General features: G+C 45.1%; 1 protein-coding gene across 1 annotated transcript in view; it reads left to right on the forward strand.

The window, feature by feature from the left end:
* LOC121713189 (ankyrin repeat and SAM domain-containing protein 1A-like) overlaps positions 1–20,349 on the forward strand; it is a 105,261-nt gene that overhangs the window by 54,937 nt on the left and 29,975 nt on the right. Inside the window, 2 exon segments of the mRNA XM_042097640.1 lie at positions 11,869–11,922; positions 14,518–14,587. Of these exon segments, the coding sequence (XP_041953574.1) occupies positions 11,869–11,922; positions 14,518–14,587 (124 nt within the window).

Raw genomic sequence — 20,349 nt, forward strand, 5'->3', positions numbered from 1 at the left:
ACTCTGTGAAGAGAGGATTTCTTATGCCTTGGTCATGCTAAGCACATGAACTGTGTTGCCTTTCTCTGATGATTGTAGTGGTGTGTGTGTGACTTAGCTCAGAACTAGCCTCATCAGGTTGCCACGGCTTCAGACCTTAATCTGAGCTCTCTAGGAGAAATACAGATTGTTTACTCACTAACACCAACACACACACTTCCATGCTCTCTTGCACACTGACCTAAACACATCCACTCACACATACAGTATACACACTTTCCTATCCACACTATCTTTGGTAACTGTAGATTGGCATTCAGTAGTGGGGTGACAGCATAATCTGAAAGAGGATTAACTGTTTTGGCTCCTTCCATGTTCTCTAGTTGCTTATGTGAAGACGTTTCATACATGTCTGTGCAGCACAGTGACTGACACGATGCCTCACGCCAGTACTCATTTTCCTGGAGTTTTCGATGTTACAACACCCAGTGAACTTACTTTACTTTATGAAGTACAGCTGTTTGTCTTCTGGAGCTGTTCACATTTCATAGTGTGTTCTGGTTAATAAGGTTCCAATTACGCCATGTCCTCACCGTTCGCCGTTTATTATTATGGTTACCAACGATAACAGTGAGACATCACCAGCTGCTCTGCCTCGCTCCAGAGCAGGGAGAGGGGAGCCGACGCCAAGACCCAGATGCATCCCAGAAAGCTGAGACAAAGAAATAAATCTTCTGCTCGGTGTGCGAAGCGTGAATATATGCATGACAATGTGTTGCCTTGCTCGTTGACACATGACTTTATTCTGTCTTTTGTCACCGTGGCAACCTTGTAGTTGGCTTGTGACCATTTTTCCTCCAGCATAACTATATGTGGGGAAGTGTATTGGTTGTATTTTCCTCATGATGTATTGGTTGCAGCCTGTCCGCACCTCCACTAGCGCTCTCAAATCCAATGACAAATACATTTTTTAAAGGGCAACTACTTCTTGTTTTTGCTTTCCAGACTTGTCGCTTGTCCTCTCTGCATCAGTTAGTTTGTTCTTCCAGGTGCTGCAAGCACACTGCTGTTGAACACAGTGATGCTGATGCTGCTTGTTTTAGTAATGGCCGTACGAGTGAATCAGCTGCTGTCCATCTTGCCATTATCTCACAGCATTTATTAGACTCCACAATGAGGCCACCACACACACACACACACACACAGGCCTCCGCCGGCCACCACTCTGTGAATTGTCCCTGTGAATGACTGGACATTATTCCGGAATAATGAGAGCAAGCCGGGGTGGGATGAGTTGATCACTGTGTTCCTGGTTTGATTGGGAACAGATGGTAGTGAGGCACATCCTCGTTGGTACTTGTTGTGCTAACATATGCTAGTCAGCACGACCCATATTGATGGTAATGGGGCAGGCTGAGACCGCCTTGGTTGGCCAAGCATAGATGTTGGCCAATGGCTTGGTATTGGGTGTCTCTGTTCTGAGGTGAAACTGATTCGTTTTGATGCAACCAGAGTTTGAGGGGACAAGTGAAGAGCTGTTGAAGATTTAGCCTAAGCAAGGATGGTATCAGAGCATGACTTAAGGTGCTCATAGCGACTAATCTTGTTTATCCCATCAAGAGCTTTTAATCTGATGGGATAGCCATGGTCTTGTTTGCATACCGAGTGAATTAATGTCTTGTCCAAACAGGGGCAGACTGTGTTGTCTCAGACTTGGACACGGAGTCATAACACACCACTTTGTTTTTAGAAACCACCACCTACATAGTAAATAACTGTCACTTGTGACAAATGGGCTAACTGGTGTTTTTCATTTCTCAATTCCAAATTGAAAATGGAAAGTCTGAAGAAATATGGGTTTAGATGCTGATGTCCTGCATAGTGTGTTCTCAATACAGTAAATACCTCGGAAGAACATGACGTGTATAAAATATAATTTGTTACCATACTCAATTGAAACTCCAGGAGTAACTGAAGCGGTTTCTAAATATCACATTTTAGATCTGACTTTTATCATTCTGGATTTGTGTTATGCCCATCCTGGCATGGAGGAGTGTGGTCACCCGCCCCCTTTTAAAAGAGACTTTAATAGGCTGCTGCAACACCATGGACCGTCTGTCCTCTGCCATTAAGGGAACATGGATTTGATTTAATGCATAATTAACATGGAACCTAGAACATGGGTCACCTCCTAGGTGTCCCAAGTATATACGAGGCATCAGAAGATGTAGCTATTCCCCAGAATAATAGTCACCATCCCATGACTTTTGAAACATTATTTAAAAATATCCCAAATCTAGAAGCCTCTGTGACTGACGGAAGTTAATCAGTTAACAGAAAGTCTGTTTTTGACTGAAATTAGCCATAATTGTTTTTGGGGTTTTTTATCGCTCAGGAAAGAACTTGGAGAAACTAAGATAGCCATGGTCATATTGTTTACTCTTTCCTGAATGCAGTGCGAACATTCTATTTTTAAGTTTCATTTTGTTTGTTTTGTACTTTTTTCGTTTTTTTAACTGTCCTTTGAGATTTCTTACTGCTTTGAAAATGTACTCTTTGTGTTGAATCCTCTATGGAGTTGTGTGAGACTTTTGAAATGTCTGAAAGCCTGTATCAGAGACAAACAACTGTGATATGTTTTCCATGTGTTTAAAATCTACCACTTTCATTTGGATAACAGTTGCTGAAAAACACTGAAATAAGAGTTTTATGTAGTGCAGAGAATGTAGCTGCTGCCCAACTTATAAAAGCTCGACCATTGGTCCTGCTCTTGTAGTTTTGAGCAGATTACCTACCAGGCTTAAGGTTGCTTGGGTCTGCTGTCACACTCTGTCAGACAAACTCACGAGCATTGTGCCTAACTCCATCAGCCCTCTTCTAGTTTTTAGAGGGTTACTTACCCTGTTTAAAGTTGTTTGGATCTACAGTGACATTGTGCACCAGTAACACGTGAGGACAATGGTCAACTTGTAAAGAAGATAAAAGGTCGGCCATCAATGTGCATCTCGTTTTTAGAGGGTTACTCGCCCTGTTCAAAGATTGTTGCAATTGCACTGTCACGTTGTGCACCTTGAATGGCCATGAGCGACTTGTTAAAGGTCTGCAATAAGAGCCCTTGTTTTTAGAGGATTTTTTTCAGGCTTAATCCCCACTGTTGCTCATTTTCTTTCAGCGGTGCTGAGTCAAAGACTGTTCGAGGACTCCCCCGCATTGTTCTGCATGTTTTACTACAACACGGTGCTTTCATCTCTTGATTACCATATCAGAGCTTTGGTGACCGAGAACAGTGCAAGACGTGCTCTTTTTTGAACGGCGTGTTCTCTGTTCTTGGTGGTTTTTCATCAGAGAGCTACTTCTCTCTCAGCCCTGCTCTGAACACTTTTACATTTCTGCCCATAAATATGGCCAATTTGCAACTTGCATTATTGATACACAGTCTTGGCACTTTTGCTGATTTATTTATGTGTTTAGAAAAATCTTGTCAGTCTGTGAATGTATGCTCTGGGCAAATCCAGCACCTACAGTGTGCTGTAAGCCATCATGCGTACAGGTCAGGACATGACCGATTGTTCTGGAAGGGTTCTGGCTCAGATTTGTCTTGATGTCAGCCAGGTCTGATTTTCAAAAGTCATTTGAAGATGATTCCAAACTTTCTTACTTATAAACAAAACATCACCTCAAACAAATTGTTGCATAGCTGTGCTTTAATAAAGAAATGTTATTTACTTAAAATTATTGTTCTAATAAGATTAAGTGCGTGCGTGCGTGCGTGCATGCATGCTTACCCATTTATATGAACACATCAAGGAAGTGTAGATGAATTGCCATAGCAGGATTTGTGGTCCATGCATGCCTCTGCACAGCCTCATGCGAATGATCAGTGACGGGTGGTGGACCAGACTGATGAAGTCATGAATCTAGATCAGGTGCGCTTGATGGACCAGACACTGCTCCTCTCTACCTTGTCTCTGTTTTAGCAGCCATATACCAAAAGGCCCATAAATCAAATTGACATCAAATGACCAGCAGTGTGGGACCCACCCAGACCAAGTCACTAAGTCAAGAACCCCATTATGCTTGCTAGCTAGCTTGCTCTTTCTTTCTTTCTTTCTTTCTTTCTTTCTTTCTTTCTTTCTTTCTTTCTTTCTGTCTTTCTTTCTTTCTTTCTTTCTTTCTTTCTTTCTTTACTCACTCTATCTCTATACCACTTTATCACATATTTTCTAGCATGCTCTTTTCCACCCCTTCTTCTCTCTCTCTCTTTCTCTCTTTCTCTCTCTCTCTCTCTCTCTCTCTCTCTCTCTCTCTCTCTCTCTCTCTCTCTCTCTCTCTCTCTCTCCTTCCTTCCCCTATATTTCTCTAATAAACCCCTGTCCCCGAGCTTATAAGGGCTGTCATCATTACAACCCGTGGTGTATGTGTCCCTGAATGCTGAGGGCAAGTGGCCATCAATCCCCTGCTGTTCTGAGAACGTCCACACCCACTGACTGAGAGCCATGACTGTCTTGACCCTCCCCAGTGGTCCTCGCCTTGGGTCACACTCTGACATGTCCTTATCAGTCGATACACACACACACACACACACACACACACACACACCGCTGCATCCTCGATGGGGGAGGATCCTGGATGAAGCTTGGAGCAGGATGAGGCACACAAAGTTTGTTGATGCAGTTGACTACAAAATATCCGCCCTAGCTGGGGGGGGGGGTCTACCAAACCTCTCCATTCCACTACCCCACCCCCCCCACCCCAAATACACACACACACACACACACACACACACACACACACACACACACACACACACACACACACACACACACACACACACCACTCTCAAGGGAGCGGAGTTAATATTAACAAGTGTTAAATCTTGCAGAGCTCGTCTTTTGCTGTGCTGCGTTGAAAGCTATGGAGGAACTGGGATGAAAGTTAATTACCAGAGCTCACTGCACATTCCTTCACAATTTCTTTTTTTTTAACTCTGCTTTTCCGTTTCCCCTCCCTGTCAAAGAATAATAATAATTTAAAAAAAAACACTTCCATGAAAAAGGACCCTCACATGCACTTTAATGTTGAGACAATGGAGGGCGTGGAGCTGGAGTTGCAGGGGGAATATAAATCCTCTCTGGCACATTGAAAATGTTAAATGGGGTCCTCCCTTCTTTGTCTTCCATTTCCTTGAATATCCCGTGAAGTGGGGCAACATTTGAAGCGTGGCCGATTCCCCTCTCTCTCTCTCTCTCTCTCTCTCTCATCTCTCTCTCTCTCTCTCTCTGCTGCTGCTTTTTACTGTTCTCCTTTCTCACTCGTTCTTGGGGCCTTGGTGGTGTTTTTTTTTTTACTTACTTTGCTGGGCGGCCATCTTGGTTGGTCACGGCTGGCTGCCCCAGGACACTGTGCTGGGCCGACTGTGTGACAGCGAGTGGGCAAGCGAGCGAGGGGGTCCCCAGGCACCCAGAGACACCCAGAGCTTTTGTGTGGCTGGGTCGGTTGCTGCTTCCTGTTTTCAAACCTGCAGTCACACTTACACACACATACACGCGCGCACACACACACAGGCACACGCACACACACAGGCACACGCACATACACATACACAAACACAAACAAAAACACACGCACATACACAAACACACACACACACACACAGGCACACATAAATACACACATACGTACACATACACATAAACATAAGCCAACTTCTACTTTTGAGTAAGCCAACTTCTACTTTTGAGACAAGGAATTATTTGACTTGCATGAGGACCTTTCCCCAGTGTTGAGTGTGTGTGTGTGCGTGTGTCCGTGCTTGTGTGCATGTTCAAGAGAAGAGAACGTGGGACTGTGTGTGTGCGCTTGTGTGTGTGTCTGTGCAGATAGAGAGACAAAGCCAGCTCATGCTAATGCAAGCCTGTCTCAGTCCTGGGATTAGACTAAACGTGACAATCCAGGGGCCTCTCTGTATGGCCCAGCAAATTCAACCACGACAAGGGGAGGAGTGAGGAGGAGAGAGGGAGAGGGAGACAGAGAGAGGGGGAGAGAGAAAGAGACATACAGGAAAAAAGTGTAGACGGAGCAAGAGATAAGGGATAGAGGCAGTCATCTGGGAGCTCTTCACCGACTCCTGCTCTTCATCCTCCTCATCTTCATCCTTAACCCCCGCACTAAATCCCTATGGCCAGCACCAGACCAGCTTTTGTGAGTATCCCCCTCCACTTCCAGCTAGTCGCTTCAAAAGAAATCAGAACATGAGAAACAGATCGAGATGTACAATTTCTTGTTAGATGTGAGATGCACATTCTCTAATTTTGTTAGATGTGTGTCTTCGGTGTGTTTGATTTCTGAAGAGTACGAGCTGACAGATGATGTGATTTTTCTTTTTTTGTCATTGTTGATTTACTGTCGTTTCTGCATGTGTGTGTTTTGAAATTGATCTTCGGTCTTTTGGTGCCATTTTTCTGGGTCGGCTGTGACTTTAAGCTCTAATTAACATCAAAACAGGATCTGAAGGATATGGACATGCAAGGCAATGAATCCCCCCACAGATAGTTCTCCACTCGGCCTGAGTGGATCTCATTGGACCCCTGAAGTGTCATTGATCATGACAGCAAGTGGGGGCTCAGAAAGACTCTCACTCTACACATAGGAATGAGTGGCTGGATGGACCTCCTATTGACTTCTCCCAGCCAGTGGTCCTCTGTCCCCCTTGTCTACTTGTTCAGCTTAAAATGGGTTCATCTGCATGGATTAAATGTTTCCGCAGTTGAGCCTCTTGTGCAGAACCTCACCACTGAGCTCACCTTGTCCTTTTTTAGACTTGGGATGGATTTACAAGGGATCAGCATTTCTACCTGCAGTTTAATATGTTTGTTGAAACCAACAAACAAATTTTGGTTAATGTTACTGAGTTCACATTAAAAGAGAGAGGGAGAGAGAGAGAAAGAGAAAGAGAAAGAGAGAGAGAGAGAGTGTGTGTGTGTGTGTGTGTGTGTGTAAAAATTGGGTTTCTTGTGGGTTTCTGGCATCTTGTGGCACCATCTTAGCAGGGGTTTGTCTCTGTACGGGACGTTTTTATTGGCCTGCCCACTCCACCAGACTGCTGTGCTGATGCCAGCCCACCTTTGTGGCGCAGACAGCTTGGCAGCCTGGCTCAGGGCGCAGGCCCCTTTTTGTCCCCTCACACAATGCCAGTGCCAGCTGTCAGCGGCTACGGCTGCCCACCGAAGGTGCCGGGGCGGCAGTCAGTCAGTTTGCCACTCCGCAGCTGGCCCTTGCTCTCCTACACAGTCACACATATATATACACACACACACACACACACACACACATACATACACAAGCACTCCCCCACCAGGCTCCTCTTCACTTCAGCTGCTGACCTCTGCTCTCCTGTCACCTTTGACCCCCAGCCATTGTCTGTGTTGATGGGTGTAGCAGCCACTCAGTGGGTTTTCACAATCAAGGCGTCGCCTGGTCTATTTACGGATCACAATCCCTGCTGAAGCTGTGCAAGCAATTTTTTTTCTCTCTCTCTCTCACTTATATCTCTTTTTAGTTTTTCAGTCTCTCCCCATCTTGAGCTCTGTGTCTCTTTCTTTCTTTCTTTCTCTCTCTCTTTCTTTCTTTCTTTCTTTCTTTCTTTCTTTCTTTCTTTTACTATCCATCCATTCCCTATTTCTCATTTTGCTTCTTGTAACTATCCCTCTCCCTCCCTCTCCGTGTGCCTGGTGTCCTTGATATCTCCTCAGCTGTGATGGGGAGTTAAGCTCAGTGGAACGGCGTTATTTATTTATTTGTTTATTTGTATGCTCCTCCCGCAGGCACCTCCAAGGCCATTCAGATAAGGATTTATTAAGTCAATTCCCTTTGTAACAGCCCCCAACATTAAGCAAGCTGAAGCTTCCTCAACTGATGGGATTCCATTTTTCCCCCTGATATTACCCGCCAGTTTCTAGCCGGATGTGCGCAGACTGTACCTCAAGGTCTTTGACACTTCCACACTAAAAAGCAAATCCCACGTCCTGCGATTAGTATTTATGCGAGGCCGCTAGCAGGAACTCTATCTGCGACTGCGAGCAACGTCATCAATAATGCATTTTGTGTAACCCCTTAAGGCTCGTAGCTAGTTGAAGAGATGGATTATGGGTAAATCACGGATGGTTCCCTCTCCCCCCCTGGGGGTGTCCTTATGTACCCATATAGAATTAAATGAGGGGCCAGAATATGTCTGCCTTGTTCTGGAGGGTTGTCGAACACCCATCATCCCAGCGTTGCCTGTGGGAGTTTGGAGGCTGTACGACTGTATCTGATTAACAAGGCGCGTGGCCACAAGGCGGAGGACCTCCAGTGACATGTAGCACTGTGGTGCTCGTTAGGCAGAATTTATGGCACATGTTTTCATGGACGGAGAAAAAAAAAGGGTGGTGTGAAAGAGGACCATGTGATGTCGTAACCGCTTTTACTGCAGTCTGGTTTAACCACATAGATGTGGATTTGTGGTGGTTGTTCATTCCCACTAGCCACCAGTCCGTTGTTTATCTTTTGGACTTAACTGAGTGATGGAACATTTTTGTGCTTTATCTTTGTCAGTAAATAGGAAAATATTAAAGAACAGCATTTTATTTTTTCAGGAATTCCTGTTGTGAATTTAAAAAGTTATGAGATTTTTTTTGTTTTTTGTTCCTTTTTTGCCTCTAAGAGCAAAAGGGAATTGGGTATATCAATTCAAGCATGACAAATTGAAACAAGGTATCTATCTAGCAGTGTGTTTCCTCTCTTTCCTGAAGCTAGGATTGCACGTTGACAGTGATTGATGAGACCCAACAGTCGCTTGAAGTGAACATTTGCACAAATGTTTTATTTATTTCCCTCTCAGTCACTCAGAGACACAGGAACAGAGCCCTCATCAGCTCTCCACCATGTTTCACAGTGGTGAAACTTACATGAGTTCATATGAGGGAATTGCACACATTTAAATAATCAGTTGTTATCTGGTTTATTTCTGACACTTAGTTTGTCACAGCTTTATATATTTTTTTATTACTTTTGGAGGTCTCACTGCTACTCAGGCTCTACTGACATCTGCATCTTCGTTGTTGTTGTCGTTGTCGTTGTTTTTGTTGTCATTGTCGTTGTTGTCATTGTCGTTGTTGTTGTGTGTGACTGTTGAGCAGGAGAATGAGATGTCATTTTTTGGTGTGTGGACACTGTGACTCATGGGTTTTCAGGTATACTCTGCACTATTCATTTGGTTCAAATGTATTGGATTTAAGAACTGAACTTTCAGTCTTTCAGTTATACTGCTCTCTTAAAGCAGAGAGTGACATAGTAAGTCAGCTGTGATTTTTCAGGGGCTTTTTTGCATTTCAGAGGCAGTTTTTTAATCTCAGGATGTGAGGTTCAGAACATGTTATCAGGGTAAATTAGTCATCCTAGACCCCCCCCCCCCCCCCCCCCCCCCCCAAGTCTCCTCTCCTCCACCCAGTCCCCTGTCTCCGCTTCAGAGGAGCCAGCTGGAGAGTCCTGCTAAAGACCCGTGACGTTTCTCTCTGAGATCACCGGCCCACGAGTCCAACGGAATGCAGCTCAGTCTCACAGAGCCATGGAGCCTTCTGCTGGCTGTGCTTAGTAATGAACCCAACTCCCAGAGAAACACATTAGGAGTGATAAGGAGATGAGACACCCGGCCCCACAGCAGCTGTGTGCGTCTCAGAGGTTGATCACCTCATGACTGCTCAGAATTTTATAACACTGCTATTTAATCAAGTGAGAGGCCATTTAGGATTTGCTGTCTTATGTGGCTACAGTGCTGGACAGTGAAATGTCATGGTTTTGTTGTGTGGATTGTTGATGACATGGCATGTCTTGGCAGGTGTAGTCTACACTGTATGTTGCTATATGTGTTTCTTGTGTTGTGTGCTCTTTGTAATGCCAGTGCTTGTTGGTGTTGTGTGTCCTTATGTTATTGGGTCAAGCTTAGTGGCACCCAAGCCAAATCTATCTATCCATCTGTCTATCTTCCTACGTCGCGATGAAAAAAGTGTTAAAAAGGTTTTCTGAACTCCCCCATCTTCCTGATGGTACGGTCTGACCTCCACCACCCCTCTCCTGTAGAGCACAGCTGGCTGTAGTTGTGCCCAGCCTCTGCTAATGAGGAGCCGGGGGAACCTGTAAACTTGTTTCTTATAGTCCAATCGCAGCCTGGATGTTTTGTCTCTCTCTCTTGTCTTTTGTTCAAGGCCAGACACCTGCGTGTATCTATTAGAAAAGTGGGATTTTGCCTTGTTCCGCCTTGTTAGCCACTTGTCATTTGAGACAAATAATTGCGCTTTAAAAGACAGTGTGCTGTTTTCATATTCCAACAGTGACAACAACAGTATGGTAATGGGCCCCTGAGGGAGTATCGCTGAATACCGTGGAATTGAACACGGAACGCTCCAATTTAAATGACTGTTTTTGAAGTGGGGTTAAAAAGTGCAATATGCAAGAAGTTTTAATCAAGTTAGCGTATATAAGTATAAGTATATATACTCTTTTGATCCCGTGAGGGGAAATTTGGTCTCTGCATTTATCCCAATCCGTGAATTAGTGAAACACACTCAGCACACAGTGAACAGACAGTGAGGTGAAGCACACACTAATCCCGGCGCAGTGAGCTGCCTGCAACAACAGTGACGCTTGGGGAGCAGTAAAGGGTTATGTGCCTTGCTCAAGGGCACTTCAGCCGTGCCTACTGGTCGGGGTTCGAACCGGCAACCCTCTGGTTACAAGTCCGAAGCGCTAACCAGTAAGCCACGGCTGCCCAAAGTTAGCCAGAAGTCTCAGTACAGACCTCTCCACTCTATTCTCTCCATGCTCTGCAGAAGCTTGTGGTGTTACATTTGACTGACACCTGGTAGCCAGACTTCTGATATCCCTGGTTTTATAAACTCTGAATGATTAACTGACGCAACTCGCTGAGAAACTTCTAAATGGAATATCTTTTGTATAGGTGATACTCCCGAGGCGGGCATGGTTAAGAGAAGCTTTTAAGGAACGCACACCCATCCATATTTCGGAGCCCATTTAAAAATAAAAACCTTAGAACCTACGCACCAGGTCATCGGTAGTTTAAAAGGAAGATTTCTAGCAGCAGTCATTATGTTTCGATATTGAAGTAGCTCTCAGCTGAGCGCCGGAGCTACGGAACTCTTTAGATGATAATTACAGAGGTTGTGTCTCACTGATGGAGTTGTCATCCGGGGAGTCTTAAGGAGAAAAAAAAAACGATGAGTCATGCTCCTCCTGATTCATCTCCAACGAAGGCGCTCAGAGACTGAACCGATGGAGGAAGGGAGAGAGCAAGAGAGGTAGAAACAGGAATTAGACAGGGTACCACAGAGACACCCACCCCCCACCCACCCATCCCACTCCACCCCCATCATCATTTAATTTATTTCACTGAAATTTGGGGTAGCATACCAGGAAGTAATCAGGATTAACTACGGGAGCTCAATGGTGAATAAAGAAAGTGCCTCTTCAAAGATGCTTCACATTCTTTGCTGTATGCAGAGGGATGTGTGTAAAGAAGCAGTTCCTGTTGAATTCTCTTGGCCTCTTATATGAAATGCTCAGGCAGAGCCCTGTACTCTTTCAGGGCATGTTCCTGTCCAAATACATGCGTTTTTCCAAACTAGACATCTACTATGCCTTTGTTGTGTGCAGGGATTGACTGGAATTTTACACCCAGATATGACACATTTTATATCTGTTGTGAATGGCTATTGATGTGCCCTGCTGTGTGTGTGTGTGTGTGTGTGTGTGTGTGTGTGTGTGTGTGTGTGTGTAACGAAAAGAAGGATGCAGCAGCAGCAGCCGTCGCAATGTTAAATTACTTTTTCTCCTCAGCAGACTCTGATGTCTTCCAGCGCAAAGCCCAGGAGGTCTCAGTCCTGTCACAGTGTAAGAGCTCCTCCCTTTAAACACCACCTCCTCTTCCTCCTTCTCCTCCTCCTCTCATTTCCCCTGCTCTAGGCTAACACAGTGAAGATTGCCTACATTCTCTGGGAATGGGTAAAGTTAAGGGGATGATTCACAGGGCAACTTTTTTGAGTGATGTTGCTGGTCGGTGTTGCTGACTGATGATGATGATGATGATGATGATGATGAGGATTTCCGTTTACATTGATTCCGATACCAACAAATATTTATTTAGAATAATTTAATCAGCCAAATATAATCACCCATTGTGATGTGGGACACGATAATCCAGTCAGAACACTAGGAACCCGCCTACCAACATTGCTCAAAATTGTCCTGTTTATTATCACCTGAATAGTTGGGTAAAGAGGAGAGGGGATGGTGGATGTGCTCTTTTTGGTTCATGTTGGCGGGATGAAGGATTGTAGTGAGTAGTGGTGTCTGGATGCCTTTTCTCTGTTAACGAGCTGCCAGTGGGCTGCACTGGTGTGGCTCTCTGGGATGGTCTGTCCACTCTGGAAGTCTCTATCTCTCTCTCTCTCTTTCTCTTTCTTTCTCTCTCTCTCTCTCTCTCTCTCTCTCTCTCTCTCTCTCTCTCTCTATCTATCTATCTATCTATCTATCTATCTATCTATCTATCTATCTATCTATCTCTCGCTCTGTCTCTCTCTGCTGTGTCCTGCTAAGCTTCTTCACCAGAAGCTTGTGCGCACTAATCTCCACGTCCACCGGGATGTGCCTTGTTCATCGTCTGTCGTGTTCCTCTCTTTTCATCTGGCCTTTCTTATTCATAACGGCCACTCTTTTATTCTGTAGCGACACTGCTCATCTCGAGTCGGATCAGAAGTTGAAAGTGTTGCCTCGAAGATGGACCTGATTTTTTCCGGATTGAAAATTTATTTCTGAGGTTGATTTTTTTTTTTGTCAGGATTGTGTTGACCTAAGGGCAAATAGTTACACTCCCACAACTTCTACCACAAAGTTAGAGATGGAGTACGTTATCTTACTTTATTTGTGTTCGTCCTTGTCTTTGGTTTTTCCAATATTTGTAAAGATAATATCTCATTTTTATCAGGCATTGTAGACTTAATTGTGAATATTCTATACTATATGATCACTAACAGAGACACCAACAGAGGTTCTGCCATACATTTCTTTACGGTTGCCATAGAAAAAGGAAAACACAAATGTATTTTATTCCCATCCTCATCAATGGATGGAATCAATGGATTACATAAAGACGCCACTAAATTACTCAGGCCCAGAGGGGTCTCATTATCACTGTTCCACAGATTATTTCTGTGGGGCAGTAGAATATTGAAATGTCAATCATTCTGTGTTTAGAAGGCTACACATTCTCGCCTGATCTTATTAAAAGCTGTCTCTTAAAAGGAACGTCTGGTATGACAGAGGAGATTTCCATAATTCCAGTTTGCCGTGACACACCTCAGAACTTTCTTAACCCCTTTGTGCTACTACTCTGATTTAAGGCCAAGCTCCATGAGATGGGCCGGCACTCCTAGTATGTATGTTCACAGAAGGCTTGATATTAGATGTACCACCCCCCCAACCCCCCCCCCCCCCCCGTCTGTGGATGTGTCAATGGATGTTTGTGCAAATACGCATGGGAATGAATGTGAGATTTATCACCACATGGTGTAATATTATTTCTGCTTAAGGGCATGTTGTCCATGGTCTTCCTCAGGTTTGCCTTGTGGGGGTCTGCATGGGTGTGTTACCTGTTTTAATCGTACTCCAGAAACCCCAAAGGTCCAGAAATCCAATTATGTCTTTATTGCAGCCTGTGTTTACTGTCAATGCTCCGCCTTCATGATGAATGGGTCCTGTTCAAATATTCACACTTCAATCAATAAAAACAACGAATGTGATTTCGCCAATCATGTTTCTTTGTCTAAAAGGATCCAGTAAATCACTCTGCCTGCCACCCATACGATAACCATCTGTTTTGTCTATAGAATCATAATGCACTTCAATATGAGATGGCATAATCAGATCACCAAAATGTAGACTCCTGACAGGCCTTTCAGTTCTCAGGCACTGTGCTGGAATTCAGGGGTGGGCCAGGCTGTTTAAATTTGAAAATAGATAATTATGTACCTTACACCTTTTAGCATTTCTGGTAACTTCAGGCATAGAATTTTCCCTTCCTTCAAACCCTGACCATTTGAATATTCTATATGTTAGAATCTATATGTCGGGGTGCTGTGGCGCCCTACAGCGCCGTACCTTGTTCAGGTCCATGTGCCTCAGGGACACGGGGTCAAGTCTGACCCGGATCATTTCCCGGTCCCACCCCATCTCTCTTTCGCTCGCTTCCTGTCTGTCTCCTCTCTGTGCTGTCACAATAAAGGCAAAAAGCCCAAAAAAATAACAATAACAAAGATTTTTAGCAGCATTTGTAGTCATTCCAGTGTTTGTGATGTTGCTGAATCATTTTTAGAGTTGTGATCCTCTACATGACCTGACCTACCACTCTTGCTTCTCCCCTCCTCTCCGCTCCTCTCCTCTCTCCTCTCCTCTCCTTTCCTCTCTTCCTCTCTTCCTCCAATCCTTCAGATTGAGAAGATCATGACGCTGATTGGCGCTGGCATCGACTTCTCCCGAGACCAGCAGTACACCGCCTCAGGTAAGGCTCCTCTCACGCTCCGCCTCAACACGTTTTCACACAAACACGTGTCCGGCCCTCTCACACACCCGGACAGGGTCCAACCCTCTGACACACCCTGACAGGGTTGCAGCCCTCTCACACACACTGACAGGGTTGCAACCCTCTCACACACACCGACAGTTGCAGCTGCGGGTTGAAGGCTGCTCTTGGTCACCCAGTGCTTGAGGTGGAGAGGTCTCTTGTGAGAGACTTAAGCGACTGAGGTCCCTTTTGGTGTTGATGTTTACTGACACACCACCCCTGGTGCCAGGAGACATAATCCTGCTAATGCTCCAGCGTGCCATGTGCTGGGTGTGTATCTGCATCCTGTGCACAAGGGCTCTCGCGTTTCAATCTTATGTGTGTGTGTGTGTTTATTGTTGACTTAGTGTTGACTTAGTGTATGTATGATACTTCATTCAAACAAAAACCTGCCATCAAAGACATCGTAAGTTCTTCTTCAAGCCCTGAAGCCTGACATGTTTCTAAATTCGGATGAATCAGTTTTGGAGGCGCAGAAGTGTCTATCGACACGAGCGCTTGCAAAAAAAACTCAGACGGCCCTGATGAGACCTATTTAAAATGCATCCGCTGTGCACCTGTGTGTCTCCGGCTGCTGCTGCTTTGGTAAACAGGCAGAGTCATGACATCCTCCCAGAGCTCTCTCCCTTTCTCTCCCCAGCCTTGCTGAGCTGCAATCAGTTTCGAAAGAAAAGAAATAACTGGTTTGAGATTTGGCACTGACTCCAAACCAGCGTTGGAGGAAAAAGCGATGTCTTGGCCCAGGCTTTACAGGGAGGCTACACCGCCTCCGGTACCCGGCGTGTAACTGAGGCGCTCCGTTTGCGTAGCATCTGCTGCATCAATTAGCTTCCACGATCATCAATGGAACTGGCTGCACCAGATGGGATAGCAGCACGTACTGTGCGTTTGGAAAAAAAAAAAAAAAAAAAAAAAAAAAATATATATATATATATATATATATATACATACACATACACATACACATACACACATACATACATACAACCGGCTGCTACGCGAACGGAGCGCTTCAGTTGCGGACGCGGTGTAGCCTCCCTGTCAGACGCCAGACCAGGAGTTGTGCTCCACTGGACGTGTAATGGCCAGTCGGTAAGTGGTGAAACTGAAAAACCCCTCCTGATGGACCCCTGCTCCCTTGGGGCCGGAGGGCGATGAGATGAGTGTCATAACGGAGGCACTCACACATGTGACACAGCGGGTCTGGAGCGGAGGCCGTTTCAGGTTTGAATGTTTTTTTTAATAGGATACCAAAGCGAGGGGCAATTACTGGGCCAATTGTAGTACTGTAGCTTTGCTCAAGGACAAAGAGGTTAAAGTCAGTGGATGTGTCGAGCGAGCTTTTACAATTTAACTCGCAGCAGTGATCAATGTCTATGAGGTTAGGCAAACCCTATTTCGAGAGAAGGATCGAGAGTGTGGTCTGTCACTCTGAATATGGGGACTGTCATCATTTTGACCAGGCAGACCACATGAGACGCGACTGTAACTGTCACTTGCCATGTCTTTGCTTAACAGCTAAGCTGATGTGAGCTGCCACTTCTGATGCCTTTACTTAAAACGAGTGAAGGTCTACAGTAGTAGTATGATGTTGCTATCAACATGAGGTCTATATGTTTGATTCCTACAGATTTTTGTTAGACACATGGGCCTTCTGCCATCAAACTCACTTTATATGCAAATGCCTGTCAAACGGGACTTCCTGCAGTTTCCCACAAAAATCCTGTACAGTGATCACGCTACCTCTGAATATGATAGCGGTCACATCATTATGGGATATGGGGTTCAATATAATGCACATAGTCCAGCTGCTGCTAGGATTCAACCACTTGTGCATTTCCATCAAATAGCTTGCCAAGGTTCATCAGGCACTTTGCTCACTTTGGGCCATGAAATTAAAAGCGGTGGGCTCCATGTGAAGTCGTCTCTCTCTCCCCGCTGCAGCCAGGCACCCTGTGCGCACATAGCTGGAGGTTCCGTTCCACATTCATTTCCATAGAAAGATTGAGTTCAGGACTTGTCGGCCAAGAGGCACACAGCATTGGGATGTGTGTGTCTGAGTGAGTGAGTGAGAAAGAGTGTGTGTGTGTGAGAGAGAGAGAGTTTGTGTATATAGGGCACATGGTGGTATATGGTGGCACATCAGGCAGGAGTCTGGGATCTGTTCCGCCCGGTTCTCTCTTCGACTGATCTGTGTAATCAGCTTAAGCGGGGCAGAGCGGCAGTAAATTAGTTTTTTTTGGAGGATCTATGTGCTCAATTTCAACAGCAAGCTTTTTTCCCCTGTCTTGGTTTAATTCTACTGTATATACATTGGCAAGTCCATTTTAATAGCACAGATTACATTTGGCAGGGTTTTTTTTTTTTTGTTCTTTGTAGCTTTGAAGTTGGCTGCTTCTCATTATATCTATACCTTTCCCTCCCCATCTGAGACTTCTCAAGCCTGTTGTACCCCAGTGACATGACACCCTTTTCCAGCAGTCTCTTTGGCCTATATAGAGTAGGTATGTTTGGCCCACATACACAGAGAACCAAGTCCTCATGGACTGTCCAGACTACAGGGGTGTGTCTGAATGCCATCTTTTCTTGGCCTCCTTCCCTGCCCGGTTGTAGCCACCCCAGTTTGACGAACGTCCCTGTTTTGTAAAGCTGCATCAGCAATCCCACACACCTGACTGGGTCTCTATCTCTCTCTCTCACTGTTTGGCTGCTATCCAAACCTATTTGTCTAGTCTATTTTTGCATCTGTTTATAGATAGATTTGTTACTTAAAGAAACGATAAGGTATAGGTAGACAAAGGTAAGTCCATTGTTGTCCATCTCTCTCATGCCTCTGCTGAGATGAGTAAGCAGCTGCTGACATCATGAGAGAGTAATATCTATCTACCCCCTCTGAGAACACCTCTCATCAGTCCCAATTAATTCCTCCTTTCGGTCTTCCCCCAGCTATTCTCAGTGCTAGTCAGCAGTGGAGCTCCCGATCTCCATTGAGTCTAGACATTTCCATGCCTGTCTGACAGTTGATGGTCCAATACTACAGTAATATGCAACATGCCCTCTGCAAATCAGCTTGTTTCTCAAAGCAGCCTTAAAGGCCCACTGAAGACAGCGTTAAAGGCAGGCTGACCCAGAGCACAAAATTCGGCCGAACCCGCAAATGATCACAGTTTTGCAAATGCTGAGAGGGTAACCTGAAGTGCCACATCACGTAAGGCCCTCCCTTACCGGTCGTTTTTCTTGTTTGTGTGCATCACGCCGTCTGAAGCAGTAAATTTGTTTTGTCTAGACAGTGAATGATTGCTGATTTATATTGGTGATGCATAGAGGAAGATAAAAAAAAAGATGCATAGAGGAAGATTTAAAAAAAAACTGCATCAAAGCGCATCTTCCTTTTATGACTATATCAGCAGTAAAGTAAGGATTTTGGAACTTTGTATTTGAGTTGCAACATGTGAGAGAGAAAATTGCTGGTTTGCTGAGCACCATGCTTTCTCAGCACTATGGTGAACCATCTCCATGCTCGATATTTGTTTACTGACTTAAGACTATGTCCATGATGTGATTGCTCTTAATTGCCTCATGAACTTGGACGTCTTCCGCTGTACACATCATTGCTTGATTCAGGTCCATCCAGCGCTGTGTGTTTGTGTGTGATACAGGATGTTTAAATATTAACGCGCTCGTGTGTCAGGGGAAGATTTTTAAATTATTTTATTCGGTTTAAAAACTTTGGAATCAGAGAGGGCGAGTCCACTGCAGTGAACTCATTGCGTTGTTTTGTTTGACCATTGTGTCGCCAAAAATTGCAGTTAATCGCCCGGGCACTCATGCTTGGCCCCTGTGGGCTTTTTCAATAGACGCTTGCTCTCTCTGACTGCAGAGCTTTTGAATGCCATGTGCTGAGTACTGGTGCCCGTTAAAAGCTCTCGGTTGTGGATATGTATAGATTGAAGTTGCCGCTGATTGCTTTGGTCTGGGGAGGGAGAGTCAATAATAACTAGCGCTCTCTGATCTCCCTCGCCCGCTCGCTCCATCTGGTCAACACAGCTCTCTCTCTCTCTCTCTCTCTCTCTCTCTCTCTCTCTCTCTCTCTCTCTCTCTCTCTCTCTCTCTCTCTCTCTCTCTCTCTCTCTCTCTCTCTCTTATTCTCTCCTCTCTCTCCTGCCTCTCTCTTTATCTCTCTCTCTCTCTCTCTCTCTCTCTCAGTATGCACATGCTGTTGAGTGCTAAGGAGGATGGGAAAGAGATATGTATGGAGAAAAAAAGGAGATGAGAGGAAAAGAAGAGAGAGAGAGAAGGGGGGACAGGGAGAAAGAGAGAGAGGAAGGGTGGAGAGAGAGAGAGAGAGAGGTCTAGTGCAGAACGACAGCTTGATTCTTCAAACAATAAGCAGCAGCCCTGCAGTTTCAGAGAGAGAGAGAGAAACGGGACAGAGAGAGGGTATGAGGGAGAAAGGGTGGGGGGAATGAACAAGGGGGAGGGAACAAGAGAGATGGAGGGCAGGGAGGAGGGGGAGGGGGGCAGTAGAGGGAGAGGGAGTGAGACAGAGGAGGCTGATTGCAGGGAAGCAGCAGGCAGAATCACCCAGGACAGCGAAAGGACACCAGTGCTCTCTCTGCACACCCCGCTGCAGGATTATGTGTGCACTTCCTCCACCAGCAACCTTGGCGCGGGGCTCATGAACAACACACACATCCTCAGGAGTGTCTACCCGGCCAGCACACACACACACACACACACACACACACACACACATACACTCACGAGGGATGCAGGGAAACAGCTGAGCCGCATGAGAGGTAGCATCTCTGAATCACCTTGTGGAGCTGGAGGAGCTTTGGGAATGTTTTCCGGGAGCATCGCACTGGGATACCTCAGCGGGAACCTGACTACCAACAGCATCCTGCTTTATTTTGCCTCCTTCTTTTATGAAGTGGAGATGGAAAAAGACGGATTCTATTGCATCAACCTCTCGATGTAATTGTTTGTCTCCGGATATAGGCACGGGGTAGGACTGCATACAACTACAAATTAAGAGGATACCAAAAAACAACTACAAATTAAGAGGATACCAAAAAACATTCGTATTGGCATTTGGGAAGTTAATTAATCAAAGGCAGCTGGATGCCTTCCAGTTTGTGGGTCTTTTTTTTTTTTATATAAATTTTAATGCTCTCTGTCTCAGAACTACTCAACTCTGTTAGACTAAAATATTTAATATGAGTCTAAATCAACAGTTCAAAGCCTTGAGACGGAAGGCACTTATTATTTTTTCCCCCTCTTCAACTATTTGCTATCATTGCCAGGCTGCTTTGATCCCCAGCGATGATTAAATGAATTTATCAAAGGCATGTCTTGTAAGCGTTTTGACAGACTGCGAAGATTAAACCAACTCTGTGCCATCCTGCATTTGTAATAAAACTTTTGTTAGACACTCTTCTGATAGGGCAACAGTGGATACAATGAGATTGCACAGGCAACTTTGCTACTTACTCCATCACAGATCTTTAATGAGAGACTAAGTTATCACTGGCTTCTTGTTGAAGTGCTGCTCAATTACCAGAGTCAATTGAGGTCGGTAATTATCAGTTTCTTCTGTGTCTTTTGTTTAGCACGACCACCAGGATTCCACGTGTAGCGTCACGTCTTCTCTCCTCTGGCGCGTGGTCATGTGACTTGGATGGATGATTGCTCTGATT

This window comes from Alosa sapidissima, chromosome 7 (assembly GCF_018492685.1).
Source record: "Alosa sapidissima isolate fAloSap1 chromosome 7, fAloSap1.pri, whole genome shotgun sequence".
In the NCBI taxonomy this organism is placed as follows: domain Eukaryota; kingdom Metazoa; phylum Chordata; class Actinopteri; order Clupeiformes; family Clupeidae; genus Alosa; species Alosa sapidissima.